The sequence below is a fragment of the Acanthochromis polyacanthus genome, chromosome 19, assembly GCF_021347895.1.
Source record: "Acanthochromis polyacanthus isolate Apoly-LR-REF ecotype Palm Island chromosome 19, KAUST_Apoly_ChrSc, whole genome shotgun sequence".
In the NCBI taxonomy this organism is placed as follows: Eukaryota; Metazoa; Chordata; class Actinopteri; family Pomacentridae; genus Acanthochromis; species Acanthochromis polyacanthus.
The window spans coordinates 11,545,222-11,567,867 of record NC_067131.1 but is presented as its reverse complement, the minus strand read 5'-3'; the positions used below and the strand labels follow the sequence as shown (position 1 = coordinate 11,567,867).

At 39.7% G+C, this 22,646-nt stretch overlaps 2 protein-coding genes across 2 annotated transcripts; one reads left to right on the top strand and one right to left on the bottom strand.

Moving 5' to 3' along the window:
• The first annotated feature begins 2,455 nt into the window (after positions 1-2,455).
• On the top strand, positions 2,456-5,285 carry rbp4 (retinol binding protein 4, plasma). Its single transcript, XM_022212253.2, has 6 exons — positions 2,456-2,601; positions 2,907-3,009; positions 3,275-3,411; positions 3,546-3,652; positions 4,191-4,403; positions 4,619-5,285. Exons 2-6 carry the CDS (start codon positions 2,908-2,910, stop codon positions 4,657-4,659), a joined length of 600 nt encoding a protein of 199 aa, XP_022067945.1. The 5' UTR covers positions 2,456-2,601; position 2,907; the 3' UTR covers positions 4,660-5,285.
• A 1,494-nt stretch (positions 5,286-6,779) lies between these two features.
• On the bottom strand, positions 6,780-17,903 carry cep55l (centrosomal protein 55 like). Its single transcript, XM_022212254.2, has 12 exons — positions 16,804-17,903; positions 16,007-16,228; positions 15,788-15,895; positions 14,717-14,866; positions 11,820-11,873; positions 11,276-11,420; positions 10,758-10,903; positions 10,249-10,442; positions 9,753-9,876; positions 9,368-9,439; positions 8,979-9,104; positions 6,780-8,846 (listed from the first exon to the last, which is right to left on the bottom strand). The coding sequence occupies exons 2-12, from the start codon at positions 16,193-16,195 to the stop codon at positions 8,634-8,636; spliced, it is 1,521 nt and encodes a 506-aa protein (XP_022067946.1). The 5' UTR covers positions 16,196-16,228; positions 16,804-17,903; the 3' UTR covers positions 6,780-8,633.
• Between the last annotated feature and the right edge of the window lie 4,743 nt (positions 17,904-22,646).

Sequence of the window (22,646 nt, the reverse complement as noted above, 5' to 3'; positions counted from 1 at the left end):
ATTAAAACGCTATATGGCTTTTTTTTTTTGGGGGGGGGGGGGGGGGGGGGCTGGTTTCTTTTGAGACTGCATGTATTTTGTGATCTTAGAAATGTTTGTTCTTATCAAAATGACAATGTCCCATTTCAAAAACTGGGAAAAGGGGACAACAGCTATTTTTTCCAATGTTTAAAAGGGTAACAGAAGCATAGAATTGATTCTTAGTCATTCTGACACAAAATTACATGCCATCATAAAATAAATTGCAATCAAACAATAGATATTTTGTGGTTTTAGACCTTTTTAAGGTTAACAATTTTAACACCAGAATGCTATGTCATTTCAGTTTCTATTATGAGTGAAATATTGTAGAGTCATGCACCACTGTTATGGCAGCATATCAATGTGACCTGCTTTGTCTTTAAATGAGATGCCTTTTCAGTAACAAATAGGCACTGGATTTGGGTTATTTTATGAATTACTTGAAAGAAAAGTAATTGCAATGTTCATTGGTCCATTATAACAATACTCACTCTACACATAGAGCATAGGCCAGTGCATGCAGTATTCCAGTTATACAAGAGTCCCATAGGCTTTTAACTTCAACACATCATTTGTCAGAGTAACATAATGCATCTTCAGAGACAACGGGTAAACATGACCTAGAGTTAACTTCATTTTCACTTAATCTGTCATCTAGTGTAGACCCACAATTAAAAACACAAACCGGTTAGCAGGAAAAAGGCCTCAGGTGGTGTAATCAACATGATGTAGTCAGAATTCAATACAACTGCCTAGCAAATAATACTGTCTTTGTCAAACTTGTTGACAATATTGATTCAAGTGTTGGGGGCTTTGGATAGCGCTGGTGTTGGATTGGATCATATTGTATTTGGACGTCACTCTCAGCTTACTCAAAACTGAGGTAAATACACTCGTTCCATGCTGTGCCGTCGCCTTCGTCCAAGCACCACCGTTCAGATGGAAGCTGTGCATTTAGACATGAGGCATTTTGTCGAATCCCGACAGTTTATACAGGATTTTAAGCAACTTCTCATCCGAACAAACCAAGAAACTGACTCCCGCTTTAAGCATGATTTCACCATTTACCAACGCACGGCTCCAAATGTTAAACATGCACAAACCTGGCAGTGAAATGTATAGCGCTTCTTGGCCAATTTCCAACATTATGAAATGCTGCTCTATAGCCTCTGGCAAATTCCAGCTGCTGCTGTTCTTTCTGCTCAAGAGTGATTGCCCTGTTTTTTGGGGTTTTCTTTTTTTCAACTGGCCAGGGCTTTGGTTATGCAAGCTGCAGATGTTTGGCCGCGCTGAGCTCCTTTATTCAACCAAGCCCTCAGAGGACTTGTTATATGATCTCAGTGAAAAATAACAGCATCAATTCATAAAAAAAAACCTGCCACAGCGGATTCAAGTCAGATGAAAAACAGACCTGTGTTAAAGCGTAGAGCATCTATTACTCTTAGCTCGCTCACACTGATGTACATTGTAATCGTGCATACTTGGAACAGCAGAACAAAACAAATGGGAAAAATTACACAAGCTAGTCGACCCTGGTCTCGGGAAACAATAGAGGTTCTTGAATATATATTACATCAATAATATCCTTCAAAATGAGCCATTTGCTTTGGCACAGGAATCAGAAAATAACTTTCTGTAGGGACTTTTTTCACAAGCATGCACAATTCACGTGTGATTGATCCCTTAAAGAGCTTCAAACTGACAAAAAAATGAACATTCATGGTAACACAAGTTACTTTAAATGTGTCGGTGCACGGAAAATTCCAACTAACTTGCACATCTCCTAACATTGTCAAAATGTGTTCGAAACTCCAGACTTTGTGCCTAGAAAATAAGTAATTCCCTTTTTTCTCACATTGATTATTTTCTAACAGTAGACTCTGAATACCATTTATACAAACAGTCCAGGGAGATAAAGCAACAACAGCTGATGCAACAATGCTGATGCCGGTAAGAGGCATACATCAACTACTGTAAGATTTCTCTGGAAAATAACAAAGGCGAAAGGGCTGAATTTAGAGTAGCTTTTCTCCAAAAAAAATAAAAGAGCTATCAGTCCATGTACATGAATGCATTTCACTTTAAAGTTTAGTGAAAGTTTTGTGCCTATACATGTGGGCACGCCGCCGAGGAAACACCTAAGTCTTTTAAACGTCAATCAGCCCCTGTACCAAAGGGTAAAACTCGCCACTTTGTTTTCTCAGAATGGGTGCCTGTGTATACCTTGACAAATGTATGCTGATATCTACACATAGCTTTTTCCAGATGCCGCTCTTGGCTGCGCGAGCAGTTGCTTTCATAAGACCAAGAAAGCCCCAACAGTAAGAGGAAAACACATTTTTTGGGGGGGGTATGGAGGAGTGGTCGACCGAATGTGCAGAACACACAAATCAATCAACTGTGGGGCCTGCAGTTATGTAAATGTTTGTCCAATGGAAGGGAGGCAAGCTGTGGGGAAAGCAGGAGGGGTTCAGGCCTCCGAGAAGTTATTATGCAATAGTAGCCAGCTGTATTTAAGGCCAGACCCAGGCTGAAAAGCAGAGGATCTCTCTGAGCTTTCCACTTCTTTCTGGTAACAAGGTAACATTGATAATGGATTGTTTACTTGTTTTGCTCTCAGATTTGAACTAAATGTTTAACGTGAATGATAATTTGTTCAAAAAGATACTTTTCTCACACGCTAGCATTTGAAAAAAATTGTAAATATTTAATGGAATTTGATTACACTCGACTCAAAGACTTGAATAGGAACAAACTGGCAATGTGGATGACAAATTTCCCTGTCTTCTCTGCTCCTGTTCCCTGTTGTGCCTCCTTTTCTCAAACTGCCTGCACCCGACCTCTTTCTTTCTTTATTCTAACTTTTTTTTCCCCCTCTGAGGTAGAATGCTGCGGTACGTTGTGGCCCTCTGCCTTCTGGCAATGTCCTGGGCACAGGACTGCCAGGTAGCCAACATCCAGGTCATGCAGAACTTTAACAAAAGCAGGGTGAGTTGGAACTATAAAGAGATTTATTAAGCTCTATGAAATATTCATCCTTTTGTGATGCAGTTTTATATTCAGTTTTATGGTTAAAAATGAATGGGAATATCACTTGTGTTTTAAAGGATTTTATATAATACTAATTAGACTGTAGATCAGAGATTTGTTACATCTTACATCATAAAAAGAGTTTGTATCTCTCTTTTCCTGATCATTTTTGAATATTTGGTTCTTAAATGTTTGATTAAAAACACTGAGATCTGTCTTTTAGTATGCAGGGACATGGTATGCTGTGGGAAAGAAGGATCCAGAAGGTTTGTTCCTTCTGGACAACATCGTGGCCAATATCTACATTGGAGAAGATGACAAAATAACTGCCACCGCTGAGGGCAGAGTCATCATCCTCAAGTAGGTTCTGTCATGTCATGTGGTGGCTTTGGAAGCTCACCTTTCCTCCACTTCAAGCAACTCGGAATCTGTGTAATTTACTACATAACAATGCTCCATGCAGAAATGTTTCGTCCTTTCTTTTTAACATCTAGCAACTGGGAAGTGTGTGCCCACATGATGGCCACCTTTGAGGAGACCGCGGACCCTGCCAAGTTCAAGATGAAGTACTGGGGAGCTGCAAACTACCTGCAGACTGGAAGTAAGTTGAAAATCATTTACATCTTTGATTTGGATAAGATCTAACTCGAATTAGCTGGTTTCGGGCCTTGATGACAAAACCATCTAATAATATATAACCAGTATTTGTCAGATGAGTCATTAATATCTTACTGACGTGTATTGTTGACATTAGGTCAAATGTCGATCTAACTTATCATCAACCACAGCTCTTAGGTCCAATCCCAAATCCCTCCCCTTTGGTCCTACCCCTCCATTTTTCATGGTAGGGTAGGGTGTCCTGTCTCTTTTGGTGATTGACTTGCAGTGGTCATCTAGTCCTTCAAACAGAGCCCGGAAAGCCATTTGGAGGGCTAGATGACCACTACCTCTCCCCAAAACAGAATGACAGATACACATCAAAACACCTCTGACACGCTCAGTAAATGCTGAATTAAAACAATTTATATCTGCTTCTTTGGCCTTTAGTTTCATCTCAGTGTCTCAGTTAAGAAGTGTTTCACAAACTGCCAAAGGACGATTTGGCAATGATCTAAACTCTGCCTCCCACTCACTCTCAGATGATGACCACTGGGTTATCGACACCGACTACGACAACTATGCAGTCCACTACTCCTGCAGACTTATAGACTCCGACGGCACTTGCTTAGACAGCTACTCCTTCATCTTCTCCCGTCACCCGAATGGCCTGAGGACAGAGGACCAGGCTATCGTCACCCAGAGGAAGACAGAGCTCTGTTTACTGGGCAAATACAGACGTGCTGCACACTCTGGTGGGTTGAGTTCAGCTAAGCGCTGCTTCATTTATGCTGGGATTTATTGATTCATGTCTTTTGTAAGTTAGTGTCACTCAATAAGGTGAAAGAGCAAGTGAATGATTGACTGAATGAAGCTGTGTAAAGCCTCATGGCCACTGGCTGAGTTGATTTACTGAAAAGATAGACATCATTCAGTAATCAGTAAAGTGTTTCTCTTCTTTGTATTGCAGGCTTCTGTCAGAACAGCGGATCTGTTGACCAATCACAGTAACACTCTGGGACTTCATGAACCCCACCTCTTAGTCGCCTCTACTGTCTCAATCCAAAGAGAGAAAAGCAGACCAGTCTTCCTTAAAATTAAACTAAAAAACATACAACTAGAAGATGTCAAATTTGTTTGACTAAACTGTAAAAAGAAAGAAAGGAAAGATGTCTGTTGTTACTAGTTAACTGTTACTTTCTCTAAATTTCCCCATGAAAAGAGGAGTTAACATTATTCTTATCCTCAACATCTGTTGCATGTTTCTCTTTTTTTTTGTACAGGAACTGCAGAATTGTGTAAAACAATCTTGCTTATGGAAACCAGTGAAACTTTTCCAGACAATCGGTTGTGAAAATTTCTTTTAAAGTGAACCTGAATTCTCAGCAGTGCCGCAGCTCTGGATTGTGACTACCATGTTTACTACAAAACAGGTTCATAAATCACTGGCTTTGCTTTTACACTGAAGGACGCACAATAGTAGCACAAAAGTACATATTGTTAATAAACCTTAACAGATGCACATGTGCGTTTTTTATGTGCTATAAATATAAGCATAGAGTAGCAGTTTGGTTGTTTCTTAATGATATGATGTGTACTTCTTGCTCCAGTTTTTGAAATAAAACATTCATACCGTGCTGGCTCGTCAATTTTTGATTGCCCTTCAAATATTTATCGGGATTCCTGGATTGCAAATGACGAATTCATGTTGTTGCTTTTGGATTCAGTCACTCAAAAGACATGAAAATCCAAGTACATGCAGAATTTTGTGTTTTTCTTTTATCCCTGTGCTACAGTAAACAAATACAAGGGTATGAAATGAACTTCAGACAACAGCTTCCTGTACCACAAACAGCTGGGTTTGATTCTTGGCAGCAGGGCCTCCCACTTGACCAGTTCATTAGCAAACATGTGAGATGGATCAGATTCTGTGACTTTTGTTTTGTTGCTGTATTTGACAAGGTCTAGTATTGTTTTTTTCCTGTAAATGTTAACCGGTTTCACAGGGCCACTTTTTACCCATTTTTACTGATTTCTGAAAATACTTTTCATGTGTAGTTTGACAAACTTTAACTTCTCACTTGTCAATTTCAGATCAACATTTTATTTTTTATTGAGACACGCTGACACTACCTTCCATAGAGCCATGTCGCACACCTTTAAGGATGAGGAGGTTGATCTGTCTCTCAGTTTTTCCTTCACTTTTGACTGAAATATATCCACAATGTGTACCTCTGGTGTCTCAGATAGGCTGACATTTGATATTAAAGTCTTGACAGCTGTTGGACAACAAATTTTGTACAATCATGCATAGCACCTAATGAATCAATCTTAATAACTTTTATGATCTTTTCTGTGAAGTGTTCACTTCTACAAAAAATATATTTTCACGTGATGGATGGATTAGCATACATTTTTTAATTAAAAAAAAAAAAACAGCTCTTGTTGCCAAATCATGCATCAAGAAGAATTTGGCAACCCTTGAGTTTTCCTCCAGTATGACCATGAGGTTGACATTTGAGGCTTTGGATGCACGAAAATCCATTAAATAGATTGCTGTGGAATTTGATCCAAAATTCATGTCAATGTCAAGGTGAACTGTAATGAGTCACTTGTACTTTTCCTGTAGCACTGTTGCCACATTGAAATTTTAATTCAGGGTTTTCGCTGCATAGAGGAATTACTGGGGCTCCCCAGAGGCTATAGGTAAATCACCAACACCAAAAATTATAACATTATAACCATTTTGGGGAACTGGGGCGAAGCAGGAAACGTTTAACAGGAAAATATATTGATTTCTGTCATATAAGGTCACAGCCTCACAGCCTTTATAGTACACGTCATGTTGTGCGCACTCCCTCCCCAAAAGCACACTGTGAGCCAGGAAACACTCTGGAATATGTCCAATACATTATAAATACGTTCCAAACCATCGGCATTCCCATCAACCTCAACTGAACTCTGTTCTTAGGCATCATTAGCAAATGTTCGCATTGGAGCCAAGACAATAAACACTGTAAACATTACCCCTACTAAAGAACAGCATGTTAGCATGCTAAGATTAGCATTAAGCTCAAAGCTCCACTGCTTTTACATGGATCACTGACATGACAAACATCCAGAGAGGGCTGTTGTGTTGGAGGGAGATTTACATCTTTATTGCACATTTGTGTACAGTACAGAGCATGGCAGAACAACTTCAGAGCACATGACTACAATGAAGTAATTAACTTTAAAAAATAGCAAACTAGACAAATGTTGGTAAAGCACTATGATTATCAGATAGCACTGTTCAAAAAGATACTTAGCCCAAGTTAAAACAACGACTGATAAGATGAACAGCAGTAGGCTGTCTGTCTTACTGTAAGTCAATCTAGTCACATTGCCAGGGCTGCAGGAATAAAGACACCTTAACCCCTTTTCCCCTATCACGAGGACCTTTAGTAATCCCTGCCTTAAATAGTTTAGTACAAGGAATTAACTCATGCAATCTCATTGCAGCCTTACAGGTCTGCAGGCTTGAAAAGTCAAGGTGGAAATGGAAATGAGCTTCACTTGAACAGAAAGAATACATGGAAAAGCTGCCAAATGTGACCAGTTAAGCTCTGCACTGTAGTATCTTTCAGGTCTGGTTAAGTTTAGGCGAACAAAACTATGTGGTTAAGGGGAAAAAAAATATCTTGGTCATGGTTATAGTCACATGGTTCAGCAAGGTTTATCCAACTGTTTGCATCATGATAGGCAGAGAAACACTTCAAGACATAGTAATCAGGCACAACCACCAAGGGTATAATAGAGAATACATGGCAGGCAAATCATAATTATCTTTACACATAGCTGAAAACACAAAAAAAGCAAAACATTTTCCCTGTTATTTTGTTCTTCACATCAGTACTGCCAAATGGCAAACGAGCACTACTGATTTTCTAAGATCAATGCAAATATGATGAAGAAAAAAGCCAAATGTGCCGTTACTGAAACTAGGAGTAGATAAATGGTGTGTTTACAGCTGATTTACCAATGGAAGATTTTTGGCAGGTTTGTAAACTTTCATAGACATTAAAATAAGGAAAATCCCTACAATGAAAAAAAAAAAGACAGTAGATCACCCAGGAATAAATACTTAAATGAAATACACACGAAAATAAAAACAATCAGAATTCAGTAAGAGCTTCACAAACACTGTAAAATATAAATACTGGAAGACCTCAGAAATAATCATATGAGAGGATCTTGTTTCTGTAAATGATTTCATCTTTGGCCTCATGACAGTCTAATGGCAAAAAGAACTGGAGTATATAGATGGCATGAATGTGTAAACACTTTTAGCCAGTTTTTTAAATAACTCTAAGGTGATGAAGATATGAAATACGCATTTTTAAATTGTCATTGGAGTCCCTTTTATATAAACATAACATTTTATGAAGTGAAGTATTATTTGGGTCTTGTGGAAGACATCCCTTGGAGCCTAAGGCAGTAATAATGAGATTTTTTTTATGATTTATGGAAACTATATACACAATCCTTCTTGGAAAACAACATGTCTCATTATTTGCATTACTGAATGTGTAAGTTTTCTTCAGCTGATTATTATGACACCACAAGGCATATTTCAAATTTATCATCGTACATGAGAAACACTGCAGGATATTCAGTTCATGGAAATCAAAACAAAATAATACAAAGGTATGCAAGTAGCCTTCTGGGTGAGTTGAAAACTCTCTTACTCACCTTTGTTGCTCACAACAGTGCTGCGTTTATGGAAATCAGTGTCTAAAACTGCCTGTTTGAGGTTTTCAAATTTTTCCCCAGATAGCTGTTCACAATACATTTGAGGGGTTTACATCTTCTGAATGGATCTAACGATCTAGCACAGTGGTTCCCAATCCCATTGGTTTGTGATCTATGCATTATTGCTGCCCTCTTGGGTGAAGGCAGCTTCTGACACCCAGATTGGGAAACACTGGTCTAGAATCTGTGCTAGCTTAGGCGAGGCAGTAGTCAATGTGAGCCAGCAGCTCTCTGTGGCGACTGGTGGGATATGGGGTGCGACACTTTGGGCACTCCAAGAAACTCTCATCCAGCAGGTTGGTGATTTTGGAAGGGGATGTGGGGCCAACAGAGTCATCAATAGTAAGACGCTCAAAGTCAAGCCTGTTGTATGAGCTTGGCTCTGAAAAGCGTGCATTTGGCTGCTTCTGAAATACAGGAACATACATTTATATTAATTTAGCAGCTTTGGAGTAAAGAGACACTGACAGACTAAAGCTAGACTTTCAAAAAATAAAAAAAAATATATATATATGGCTGCGACACCTTAAAACACTTACAGCAGACTCCAGTTTAGAAATCTGATCACGAGCCTTGCGAAGCTCCTTCAGCACCTTATGTAACTGGTGCTGCATGCTCTGACGATCGATTTTTTCATTCTCAAAGTCCTTGGCAGAGAGTTGGATCTTAGGAGGGGCAGAAATATATGAGAAGTTGAGGACACAAGTGGGAACAGTTTGGACTGCACTACTCACTTAAAACTGTTGCAACTCTGTGCGGACAGATTTTCCACTCATAACTGGGCGGTGAGCATTCAGATTGAGCAACCAGTAAAGGCTGATCGAAATGTTGATTTGGAACTCACACACACACAATGTCTAAAATAGCATCAAATTTTCATTGGATTTATTGACAGGTTAAAAATGCCTGTATGTTTGCCAAGTCTTACCTGTTGTTCCAGTGCTGCAATTCTCCTCTGTTCTTCATTTTGGCTCAGAAGAGACTTCTGCAGCATATTTACCTGTGAAAGGGAAATTTTCAAGGCATGGTAAATCTATTCATATAGCACCTTTCAAAAGCAAAGTGCAATGCCATTTTCAATCCTTTTTAATACAGATAAACCTGGAATTACATTTTATTTTAATATGCACAGATATCTATTGTGCTCTTGTGCAGTAAATTATAACCGGTGATGGATGAGATCTTCCTATTCTATCCTACAAAAGCAGACTTCTGCTTATGCATCATGAGTGCTTTAATATACTGAGTGAATGACTTTGATCATATCAGGAAAGTGTGACTACAGGTAATAAAACAAGGTTTGGGAATGTTACCTGCAGTAGAAGCTCAGCGGACCTCTTCCGTTCCTCTTCCAGTCGAATTTCCATATTCTCCAGTTCCGCTCTCATTCTGTCTGCCCGCTCAGATGATACGTGCCTCTCCTCATTCACTGCATGTCTGGATGCAATATTTGTGCAATCCACCAAAAATAAATATCAATAGGATGGTCTTGTTCACCCTTTATCCTGTTTATAGTATTTAAATGGTCAAATAGCACTAGTTTCAAGCCTATAAACAGCATCCTCACTTTGTATTCAACAACCTAGAATCCAAGGTCAGTAAAATATAACCCTATTTTTGGCACCATAAGTGGCCAAACTGCGAATTCAACCACATAAAAATCGATAAATGAACGGTTGTGAAAAGTACACATCGCACTTTTTTTTGTTGTTTTTATGCACTAGTCATATGTTCAGTAACACTGTGAGACTATGACTGTGTGACAGCCACCTTCGTTTGAGACCTACAACCAGAGCAGGCTTGCTTTACCTGTTGCTCAGTCGTTCTGCCTGCAGCTGCATCTTGGCTTCCTCCAGCTCTTTGCTTTTCACATCGTACTTCATCAGAAAGGATGACAATTCGCTGCACTTGCCCTCGTACTTCCTCTGCAGCGCTGACATCTCCTCCTGGACCCTGGTGACCTGCTCCCTCTGAGACTGCAGTGCAACCTGAGCTTTCATAGTCTGCAGAGTGAGGGAAACAAACGTTGCGGGATGGTGTATGTTTTCTGTCAGCTCGTTTATTCTAGCAGAGTTCAACAGAACACTAACAAAGATGTCTGAACGCAAAAGTTATGGGTGTTGGGGGTTAGTCCAGTTACATCCTGTTTTGGTGCTAAATCCATGATAGTGAGACTGCAAGGTTTGTCACTAACATGAGCAGCACAAGTCACAAGGTTCAGAATATAATCATTAATCAGGCAGTAAATCTATGCTGGACAGCAACTCCTGGAAGAAGAATTTAGCCAGAATGAGTAAATGGTGATTAAATGAAATTACCTGCTCCCTCTGCACACTGAGCTCCTGTTGGGTTCTGGAAACTTGATCTTTTTGGTTCTCCAGGTCTTTCTGCAACCCTGATATCAGCTGGTCATAGTGGCTTTTCAGCTGAGATTCCTTTTCTGGACCTTCTGAGTTGGCAGCATCTGAGACAAGAAGTGTCAGTAAGCAAATTAAGAAGCTTGTCAAAAATATTTATGGCAGTCATGTGAAACAACTGGTATTCAGCATTGTCTATCTAAATATTTATGCAATTCTTAATATTTTGTATTCCAGCATTATCACCTATCTAATCTTTTATCACTCATAGCTGGTTGCCTGTTTATTTTTTTATGTTGTAGCTAAAGAATAATTTTAATGAAGCAGCAAACAGCTCCTAACTTCCCTTTTTTGCAGTATATACATGCACCAAAGCACAGAATTCCATGTTTGTTCATTTCATTTTAATACTTCACCAAAAAAACGTTAATGCACTGTGTGAGCATGGGAAACGATGTGAGCATGACAGATATTGTTACCCTCTGAACTGGCCTCCTGTTTGGGTTGCTCCTGCTTTGCCTGAGCCAGCTGCTGCTCCAGCTCCATTGTACGGGCGAGGACAGACTGCACATACGTTTCTCTCTGCTGGTCATATACCAGCCACTGCTGATTCTTCTCCAGAGCCTGTTGGTAAGATGCACAAGCCCTATAATGCCACACTCTTTTCTGCTTATGTGGACATTACAATTGTTAAAATTCAAGGACACTCAAAGGAAAAGAACACTGTGTCTCCATTGTATTTTCCTCTTTGTAGACGACAGTGACAGGAGCTTGGTTATGTGCCCAAACCGAACTACCTAAGTAATAAAAAATGAATCCTAAATATGTTGGAAATATTAAATGATGAAATTCAAAGATTTATCCTTTAGCCTTGAACAGAAGGTAATGCAACTATGACAGTCAAATCTAGTAATTGGTAAGAGATTTTAGTATAAAAACAATGTCTTTAATAGAGGAAATGCATTCACAAAAATACAAACAGGCATGCAAAAACACACAAATTAAACAGCTGACTTTACTCACATCTTTCAGCTGATCTTGTACCAATGCCAAGTCTGCAGGAGATACCTGTCCATTCTGAGGAGGGAAAAACATTCTTTAAAGTATATCCAAGTCTCATATATGTGGTATTTGGCATCAACATTTGTATACAATATAGTTCTCAGAAAGGTCTTACTTGTTTATACTCATTTCTAAATTAAATTTGAACTGAAATAGCAAGTTCTCATTATAAAAACATCAGTGCATCAAACCACAGCGTGCAGCTGCTGTGTGTATCTCAGCCTCCTTGTTATTATACAGTTATCCTAGACATAGCGCTGTTGTAAGGGAACATTCAAAAAAGACTTGCCGTCCGTCCAAGACGAGTGAAGATGTTCTAATAGCAAATCTTGAAACTTGTCATTCTGAAGTATTTCATGTTGTTTTTTTGTCTGTATCTGCTGTTCAGTTTATTCCGTTTTCAGGGGAAAGTCTCAACAGACACTAAATACTGCAGGTCTGCCACGGGCTTAAAAAAAAAAAAAAAAATCACAGCGGCTTGCTGCTTTAAATTATTCATCGTCTTAATTTTTAATAATGCAAGAAAAGAAAAGTCAAGAGCAAGTGATCAATCCAGGCATTACTTTTTCAGAGACTTTGCCACAGGACCTGAGGCGTCAACCCAGAGGGCAAATTCCTCGACATCCATCCCCGGAGGATCGCCGCTCATCTCATAATTCTACCACCTCGACCCTGAGGTCCACACGTCTGAGCCCATCCAACACCTAAGCTGCCGCAAACCCTTTCACAACAATGTTACAGTAAGCATCTAAACGATCATCTATGTGCTAGGGGCTCCGTGAGCTCGCTCTTTACCAGGCTAGCTTGTCAACTTTTCCAGAAGGATTTAAACGTATGTCCCATAAGCTAAGCCTACTAACAGCTTTTGTGAGTCCAGGAAAGCTGAAGGGAAAGGGTGGTGGGGGAGAGGAGGTTCTGGGTCAGATTATTTCTAGGAATGCAAAACAAGATAAACCAAGAGCTTTGAAAGTGGACGGTTTTCCTGGAAATTTACCATCATAACATAAACACGAGGGAATCAAGCATTTGGAACTGAAACACAGTGACATCAAAAAAAAAAAACACGCTGTCTTCAAGAAGTATGTTTTTCTTATATTCATTTCTGTTCTTACTTTCCATTCTAATGCTTCTCATCCTTGGGCCCAAAACTATACTTGAAATGTTAAGAAAACAGCCTAAAAACATTGAAGGATTCTGGTGACCTTTCTGCCTTTAAAAATAAGCTCTATCCTTCTGGTAAAAGTCTCCACTTCACTTTCTTCAAACTCCAATTTTTTCAGCCTGTAGCTTCAACTGATGCAATAATGTAACCACAGTGGGAGCAGGGAGATATAAAAAGAAAAACCTTTTCGATAACACTGTTTAGAGCATCAGTGAATAATGGGCTTAGTGTTCTTTGTAACTGCTTATGATTAGAATATCAAGAAATCAGGAAAAACTGTGCAGAAGGACAACTCCAGGACATAGTGTCCTGACAATTAAAAAAGTGAGTTGCTTTCCTTTATATTACCTCAAACTGAACCTAACTATGGGCCCCAACAGATCCACCCCCCTCCCCCCCTCTCCCCCCCGACAACAAAAGAAGGTATGTGCTGAGCCTTCAGTCATCCAAATTCCTCAAGTCCCTACTTGTGATTTTTTCACTTAAGTTCATATAGAAGCCAAAAAGAATTCTGATGACATCTTGAGTGTGTACAGCAGGAGCAGTTGTACTCAAAGCATCAAAAGGATTCCGTTTGAAATAGGATAATATCCTACAGTTGTGAGTGCAGGGGCAAGTACAGATTCACCAAAAGCTCTTGCACTGATGATTTTGACATTAACATGACTTACACGATCCTGAAGGTGGACAAAGCAGCAGCTTTACCCCTCATAAAGCTACTGTAAGTTGCATGTTGTTGCATGTGTATACAAACTTACAGTATTTCATTTTTAACCACATATTATCTGGAAATTGAACTTTCATTACAGCAAATTAGCAAAGCTGCTCCAGAGAGAAGGAAATGCCAGCAATTGAAGAAAACAATCAGAGGTCACACATTGCCACCTAGTGGACGAAGGATCAGCTACAGAGGCATTTCCAAACAAATCTCCTTTCATGTAGTAGAAGCACAGGGGGAAAATAATATCACTTGAAGCATACAGTGAACCTGGGAAAATGAGCCTGGTAAAAAATAAAATAAAAAATAAATCTTACGCATACTAACTACTGATTGAAACAGAACCTACAACGGTTCAAAAAGCTGACGAGGCAAATATCTCACCAATTATGAATAAGGCATACATAATGAGACCTTAGTGCTCCTTGTGAGTCAAACAATAACTACAATGGATTTATACTTGTGAAAAATACCACAATGTGACAGAAAAATGTGTCCTTTAGATACAGAAGAAAAATCTTAGAAGAGGATATTACAAAGGGAGGCAGCGGACAGAAAGCTGTTGCGGGATTTAATCCTAGGCCAGGGGGAAAATATGCTGTCAGAGGGAGGGATGTCACTACTCAAGCAACCCTTTTTCTGAGTGAGTTGACAAAAAAATGGGGGACTAACTTTTTCCTCGGGTTTTCCAACAATCGCCACCCATTGTTTTTAATTCATTGTGTCGCATTTTAAAACAAAAATTTTAATATCCAATTCCTACATAACTGCAGGAGGTTACTGATTGAGCACTCATCATACTATTCATACTTTTTATTATGTACCAGCACAAATGGCAGGTCAGACACGTGTTAAAGTCAATGATTATTAGGAGAGATTCCCAATAAGGCAACTGGTCATGTGGAAGAGGAGATATTTCTTCTGACTAATTAGAACATCTAGACAGGTATGGAGGCTACAAGGTCAACCGACCACCACCTGGGTTTCGCTGGACTGACATCGGGCAGAAACAGTGGCCAGCTGGTTTTTCAAATTCTCCGTCTCCTGTGACAAGTTCCGGAACAACACGTCCCTCTGCTCTGCCTCTCTCCTGCGCTGCTCCAGCTGGGCTTGCAGCGATGCCACCACCTGAAATACACAACCGTACGAAATCAAGATCAACCAGACTAGGCTCTACAACATACATGTCAGCTAGATTCTTTTTTGTTGAAGCAGAGCCAGCCTGTGAAGATAATTTAATGTTTTCCGAGCAATTATCTTCTTCGTACAACTGACATTACATGGCTGGCAGTCTAGCGGCACTGCACATTCAGCATCTTTGGTTTTCTCACTTTTGTTGCCGGACGTAAACGACAAAGAGGGACGCGCAAATTAATGTCTGAGCAAAACAAAAATGCTGATACTCTATTAACCAGTGTGTCATCTTCAAGTATGGTTGATTTCATTCTGTCTGGCCAAAATTGGAAAACAAGTTCTGCAACAATAGCGATGAGATTTCACGAGGATAAGCAACGGCCGCAAAGAAAAAGCTTGAATTTCTACAGCACTTGCATAAACAGTAACAAGTCGTGAATACCAATACATACACCCATCCATTACAGAGAAAGATAGTTAGTTTATAAATGTCAAGTCAACGGCACAAAACACTGTGGGTGAGTATGCAGTTTCTGCTGGTTGTCTAAACTTCACTGTGCTGAGCTGCTGTCAAGATTGGATAGAAGCTGCTACCCCCCCCCCCCCAACTGTTTTTGTGGCAGTTCATTGAAATTCGAGCATGATTCCCCCCCACACACACACTTTGACAGTTGTCTGCAGCCAACAATACATATGCCACCAATACAATGCCAAAAGTGCAAAAAAATCCTCACAAGTTGAATAGTGCTCTCAAAGACACAGCTGTAGGAAAATCTCCTCCTTCTGAGCATAAAAGTGCTGCCTCAGGGTGTCTGAGTCCATGTTTACAGAGGATTTTGATGGATATATCTATACCAGTCAGCTATACATGTGATTTTTAACCATATATTTCTGCACAGAGCTGTCACGTCATACCTCTCCTCCTCTAGCTGACAGCTGCTGCCTCAGAGTTTCGAGCTCCTGCTCTTTAACCAGCAGCTGCTGATTGTTCCTCTCTCGCAGCGTCTCAAGGGACAGAATCCTCTGAAATGATAAGAATTTCATACAAGGTAAAGCCAAAAGGAGCCAAATGACAGACAGGCATGCAAGTTAACCCTGAAACTCCTTGATGTGACTGTGAAACACTTTATTTACCTCCAGCAGCTTGCTTTTGTCTGATTCAGGTGGTTTGACGTGTCGTTTGGCCAGTTCATCAATCTTCTTTCTCAGGTGGGCGTTCTCCTTCCTGACTTTCTCCAGCTCTGCCTCAGTCTTTGAGGCAGAGCTGCTGGATTTGAAACCCAACTTAGTGACGATGGTCTCTTTGGCTCCTTTAGATGTCATGGCTGCTTTGCTGGTGCTGAGAAACAGAGCAGTCTAGGGAGACAAGTAATTTTACAGAGTGACTGTTTTGATGGGAAATTCACCAGAAGGTATTTTATTTTAATTTGAATGAAGCAATTTGCACAAACACTCATACTGAAGAGGAGCGAGAAACACACCAATAGCTATAAAACAGCCCACAGGAGAATGAAATTAAAAACGGTGGTAGACGTGGTACTGAATATTAACATTAAACTGTGCACAGGTCTTACAGATTAGTAACAGGGCTAGCTTAACTACAAAGAACAATTAGCCTGTGCTTTTAATGTTTATAGGCCCAGTAAACTAATCTATATTACTCACACCTTACGTTGCTACACATTCTAAAAACGTGTCTTTTTAAGAAAACCGCTTAAACAGAAAAACTAAAACTAAATTATCTAATTTAGTTTTAAAAAGCAAGAAAGACAGAAACTGACAGCTAACGTTACACTGGGTTTGTCTTTGCACCTGTCTTTAGTCGCAACCTAACGTGAAATAACAAAACATTGTATAATTTACCAGCTACCCACGTTTGAGTACAAAACAAGCTTACTCTCAAAAATAAATACGAAATATTTTAGACTTACAAGACGAAACAGGCTGAAGAAATCCCCTGAAAACAGTCTGTTTGTGAGGTGACCGTTTTTTAAACGACACTTTCGTTTCCTGAAGTTTGAATTGCAGCGCGTTTACGTCATGTCCGTGACGCGGCACGGCGGGGTGCGTCTGCTCATGTTTTCTGGAGTGTGCCGAAATGTAAACACGTTGGGCGGTGCGGTAAAGAAAAAACAACGATTTCTCAAAATCTCTGCAGATATAATTTAAAATACTGCAAATTAATACTCTTTCACTTTACGTACTAAACCTTTTACACTGAAATCAATTAGAGAGCAGCTTTCTTCTGGTCTTTAACGACGGACTCATTTTAACACCGGGCTGTCCGTTACACTGGATGAAGCGAGCAGACAGATGAAAGTGCTTCAATTCATGTGCACTTCCAGTGTCGTTTCTGATTACAGCAACTACTGGAATCCATCATCAAGGATCATCAAATACTGATGTCTGAAACTGTAAAAAGGACATGTTGAAATGAACTAATTACACTAAACAAAAACTATAAATTCAGGATGCAAATGGTGTTAATTTCTGATTCAGAGAAAATGTTAAGGATCTCATTTTTATGTTTTGGTTACAAAATGGTTTGATTTAGCTAGTTGTGCACAAAAAGTTCACCTCAAAATGCAGCTTTATACAAATGACAGGATGCCACGGATGACAAGAAGAAGACAAGAACAGCTGTTGGAACACTGGATGCTTTCATGTCCTTTAAGACCGTAGCCAAGCACTTGAATGTCCATAACACCCACTCATTTGTCGTCTAAGAAATCATTTCAGACAGCATGGTATGACAGACAATCTGCCACAGTCTGGCTGGACGTGTCCAGCAACATGATCCTCTCCACCAACTTTGCCAAGGCTTTCTGGAAGAGTGGGACTACATTCCGGAAGCAGTATAACATCATTAACTCTATGCACCACAGATATGTGACTGACTTTTGATTTCTGCTCTATGACCCCACTCTCCATCTGCTCATTATCATTTCCAGCGTAGTGTGGTTTTGTGCTGTTCATTCTGTTTTTGAAATGTCACGTGCTGAAACTACAAATGCTTACTTCCCTGTGTTAAAAAGAATGGATTGAATTGAATAAAATATCACATGCTGCTAATTTATTTTGATTCAGTGTGTGTTTTAGCAGAGGCTAGAAATGTAGAAACCCACCAAGCATGAACAGTAAACTACTAATGGAGCATTATGCATAAGAGACCAGCTGTACGTGCAGACTACATTAATCACAAATTTTCTTCCAAGGCTTAGAGAGGAAATCAGCAGGGGTGAAGACACGGGAGGAGCAGTGAAGCAGGGGTGTGGTTTTTTTCTTACCTTTAGGCTAATTATGATGGCATTTACAGTGTAAATACTGTATAAAAACCACCTACAATAATAATAAATAATGCTTGAGAATTGCATGCATTCATTGCTTTGAATTTCTTACTGTCAAGCAGCCCACTGCCTTTCACTTCTTAAGTCAATCTTGATGTGAGAAATACTGGACAGACACAAGATTGTGGACATATTAACAGCAAGTTTGATATTTGCAAAGATGTATTTATCATGGTGTAGCAATTAGCGGTTTTCGATGGGATATGGGCTATATTTGTGTTGCTGGTATGATATTTCTTCCTCTAATTATATGCGCTAATTGTATGTTTTCAAATAAACTCAGCCACATTTTAGCAGCAATGACACTGAAATAGCACTCAATGTTTCAGCTCATGCCTTCATCGGGGTAAACAGATGCACTGAGTCAAAGTCTACGTACAATAATTCATAAATTAATAATACTTGTCACTCATATTCTGCACCAGTTCTTGCAGTCTGTCTCATGCACATGCTTATTGAGTCTTCATGCATTTCATGTAAGAGCAGAGCGGAAGAAAAAAAATATGTTCATTAAATCAGCAGTATCTCTAAAGTGGCTGCAGAAGATATTCTCCTGACCTCTTTCAGGCTTTGTTGTGAGCACAATCAGCCCGTTGCGCCGAGGTTACCCCTTGTTGGGAACTTGTTTTTAAGGTCTCTTGACCTTGCATCAAAACACAAAACACATACTTTGAATCTGTGAGAATGGCTAAGAGCCAACATGTTTGATATTCCTCAGATGAAAGCTGCTTGCAGTCAATAGAGTGTTCCTATCAGTGGACTGGTGTATATAGTGGTTGACAATTGTGAACTGTGTATACTAATTATACTTAACACTGAAATTCACACAAAAAGTAAAAGTTGGGCCAAAGTTTTTCAGATAAACATTGGTTTTTTTCCCCATTAATGACAAACAGTCTTAATTGATGTATTCACCATTCTTTCTAATAAAAATAAGCAAATTGGGGACTGTTTGTGTAAATCATTTAAAGCTGCTTTGTACCCATCACCTGGAAAAGACTTAACTGATTGACTGATTTTATGGGTGTCCAGTCTGCCCTATAATTGCAGCGACAGACATCAATTACCTAACTAGTCATAAAGGTAAACACTGTTTTTGTTTTCAGTGGTTTCACACCATTTATTGGATTTTAGAAGTGAGTTAACTGGGCACATTTATTAAATTATACAACATTTTCATTTAATTATCGCCAGTTCTGGTTGTTTGCTTTCTCTTGCAGTAAATCCCAGCTTAGGAGCAAAAACGTGGATAAGCATGAGATCTTCTCACGGCTCAGCCAATATGCCCTGCATGCGCAAAGAGAACCCTGAGATATATTGCGTTCTATACCATCGAAGTAAGGTGGCTATAGCTCTGCTCCTCGGAGATAAGACGGCGACATGGAGAGTACTCCTCAATATGAAGTGCCAAACCTCCGGGGCCGGATCTGACAGGCTCATGCTGGGAAACTCTTCCCTCCAGGTTTGTTCAGCTAACTAATTCAAGACCGCAGGGAGACAGCAGCATGACGAGGAACATATCTCCAAATCGAGAAATTAGAGTGAACTCTGTTAAAGGACTTTTGTCCGGAAAGTACAATGTTAAAAAAAATGTTGCTTCATTTTTCACCATCTCTCAGTTGATTCACAGAGCTGTCAGACTCTCAATCTGTCCCTCGGTTTCCTCATCAGGTTCCAGGGAGGAGCTTGGCTCATGGATCAGTCTCCTGGTGAGCCATATCCGCGTCATCAGCAGAGCACAGGCAGCTCTACCATTTTGCAGCAGACCTCCTGCCGCCCTGCATCAGTGCCTGGCCTTGCTCCTGTCGTCTGGAGCCGGGTCGCTGACCTGCAAGAGGCTGGCTTCTGCCTCGCCGTCCACCAGTATCTGCATAGCACTGGCAAAGCACACAGTCTTTAAGTGGAGGAGATTTTGTTCCCTGCAGAAAACCATTTTGCTCGAACCAAATCATCTTGATTAGATCAGATCAGATGAAACAAATGAAACTGGGCTGCAGCGGGTAAACAGTATTCCAATGATATATTTGACTCCTGTTTTCAAAACACATAAGGGTCAAAGGGGTTGGGCATTTTCAGCTGTGCGTAGATACGAATGTGGGTATCAGAGTAAACAGGTGGTCCGTGCAGGGTGTTCCCAAGTCTGGCATCCATTTAATGCTGGGAGAGGCAGATGCCCTCTGTGACCCTGAAGAGGATTAAGCTAGGTAATCGAAAATCTACATCCTTCAACCACAAAATCCGACAAAATAAATAAAGTCATGTACAAAATACAGACATTTTTAGCATGAAAAGCATGTGCAAACCTGCAGGAGTAGCAGGCTACAACACACAGAGATTCAGAATATTTCATCAACTTTTGCAGTATGTTGTGGCAAAACAACTAGTGCTCAGAATAAATTCACAGTAACAGCACGACATGCGTGGGTGTGTCTGAGTTAAAAACAATCTTTCATTTTCTTACACTTATATGGAAAAAAAAAAGAGAATGAGATGGTAGACACTGGGCCAGTGTTCTGGAAATAAAGACTAAACCGGCTATTGACTGTGACATCAACACAACTGTGAAAGACTGTGACGAATTTCAAGTTCATTCTGCCACTGAAACCCACCTACAGATCAGCAGGCTGCCTTTCCAGGCTGAAAATGAAAACCATGATACATTTCGAGGCAGGGACATTCGAGTAAATCACTGACGTTTCCTGTCGGCATGACCGAGCATTTTTAACATCTCTCAATTTATTCTTTTTTATTTTTTATTTATAATATGTGTTTATTTTTGCTGTTTGACGGGAACCCACATTTAGAGTTCTTTTTTTTTCTGGGCTCCTGACATACTGGCTGCTTATCACTGCCTAAAAGAAAGAAAGAAAGGGATCTGGGCGGATTCATGGATTGTAAGATTGACATAATTGTGTCTTATACCTTAGAGGTTTGAAACTATGAAGTTCTATGAAGACACTTTTCTGAAGCTTTGTTTTCTTACTTGTGCTCAACTGGCAAAAACTATTCCACGCGCCTTTCAGTAAGAATGGCAGCCGTGAGTTTGTTCCCTTATATTTTCCAGGTCAGTCAAACCTAATGAAGCCACACAGCTGTAATACCTAAATATACATTTTTACAAACTTTCACTCTGACTCTTGTTTATACAGCCTTGCGAATTAAGCATTACAGAAACATACTTTGAAAACTATTCAACTTTCAAAGCCCATTTTAAGGCCCTTGAGATTAATCCAATTCTCGGGCAAAAAAGTGCAATATGTTTCCCCAACAGTGAGCTTTAATGTAAAATTGATTCAAGTAAAAAGTATTACATCGTAAAAGTCACACACAGTCTGATCTACATTTTTTACCACCGCAATGCATAAAGCCTCTTATTTAAGTATGAGAACTACTTAGCTGCGCATTTAAAAGCCAAAGCATAGACATCTTCGCAGACGAATAAAATAACATTCCAACATGTATATTCTGCCTTTTTGTTTTGCATGTTTCATCTGTGACTGATTTATGCAATGTATGTTCCATGTTGTTATGTAATGCCACTAATAACTTTTTAACTCTTAAAACAGGTAGAAGACTAGATATTGACAGGTCTCACGCTATGCATCTGCGCAAATGAATAGTAGTCTTACACGCTGAGGTGCAGTGTCAAATCTGCCATTGAAAATCAGCTGGAACTCCAATGTTCCAAATTCTTAATTAGTGTGGATGTGGAGCTGGATGGATTATGTTTTTTCTATGAAAAGGAAAATATTACCAAATAATTACAATTCAGAGCAGTGAACACTGAATGCATAAGCTTGGCCTTTAGTTATACCTCCAGGCCTTACTGAGCATCAGGCCTACTATAAACGTAATACAAAAGCAATTACACATTAGCAATTACAACTCAATTGCACATGCAACAATTAACTAAACACTCAAACAAATTCAATAAATAGTAACCAGATTAGGTTTATTTATATTTGAAAAGGCCGGAATTTGCATCGGTTATAACTATGTTTACTCTTCGTTTAAAAGGAAAAAGCTGACAGATTTTAAGCGTTTTCAAAACTTCATGGGAGAGCCTCATAATATTCTATGCTGTGTGTGGTGGAAAGGTGTGACTAATATAGCAAATAATAGGTTTTCATTCTTATCACTTCTTCTCCCTTTACTTATTTCAGTCCAGCTTTCTTCCCCTCATCTCTGCCCCCATCACTCTTCCTCCCATCATCACACACTCTGTAATTGCGTTTGCTCTCTTCCCTTTCCCTCCATCTCTCACTCTCATGATGCCTGAGTGACTTTTCAGTGACTAATCACAAAAATGCTCACTGGGCAACATCTCCTGAAAATGCAACGTTAACTGAAACTGTTTCATATAGATATTCTGCGGTCCTTATGGGGGGGATGGAGACCAGTGCCTTTCCCAGCTGATACTGGAAAAG

Excerpts from the sequence above, each read along its gene's own strand:
- cep55l (XM_022212254.2), bottom strand. The coding sequence starts at position 16,195 with ATGACATCTAAAGGAGCCAAAGAGACCATCGTCACTAAGTTGGGTTTC. Across the intron at positions 11,421-11,819 it reads TACAAGATCAGCTGAAAGAT|GCTCTGGAGAAGAATCAGCA; the intron begins GTGAGTAAAGTC and ends TCTTACCAACAG. Across the intron at positions 9,440-9,752 it reads CCGCTGAGCTTCTACTGCAG|GTAAATATGCTGCAGAAGTC; the intron begins GTAACATTCCCA and ends TCCCTTTCACAG.
- rbp4 (XM_022212253.2), top strand. The coding sequence starts at position 2,908 with ATGCTGCGGTACGTTGTGGCCCTCTGCCTTCTGGCAATGTCCTGGGCA. Across the intron at positions 3,010-3,274 it reads AGAACTTTAACAAAAGCAGG|TATGCAGGGACATGGTATGC; the intron begins GTGAGTTGGAAC and ends TCTGTCTTTTAG. Across the intron at positions 3,653-4,190 it reads AAACTACCTGCAGACTGGAA|ATGATGACCACTGGGTTATC; the intron begins GTAAGTTGAAAA and ends ACTCACTCTCAG.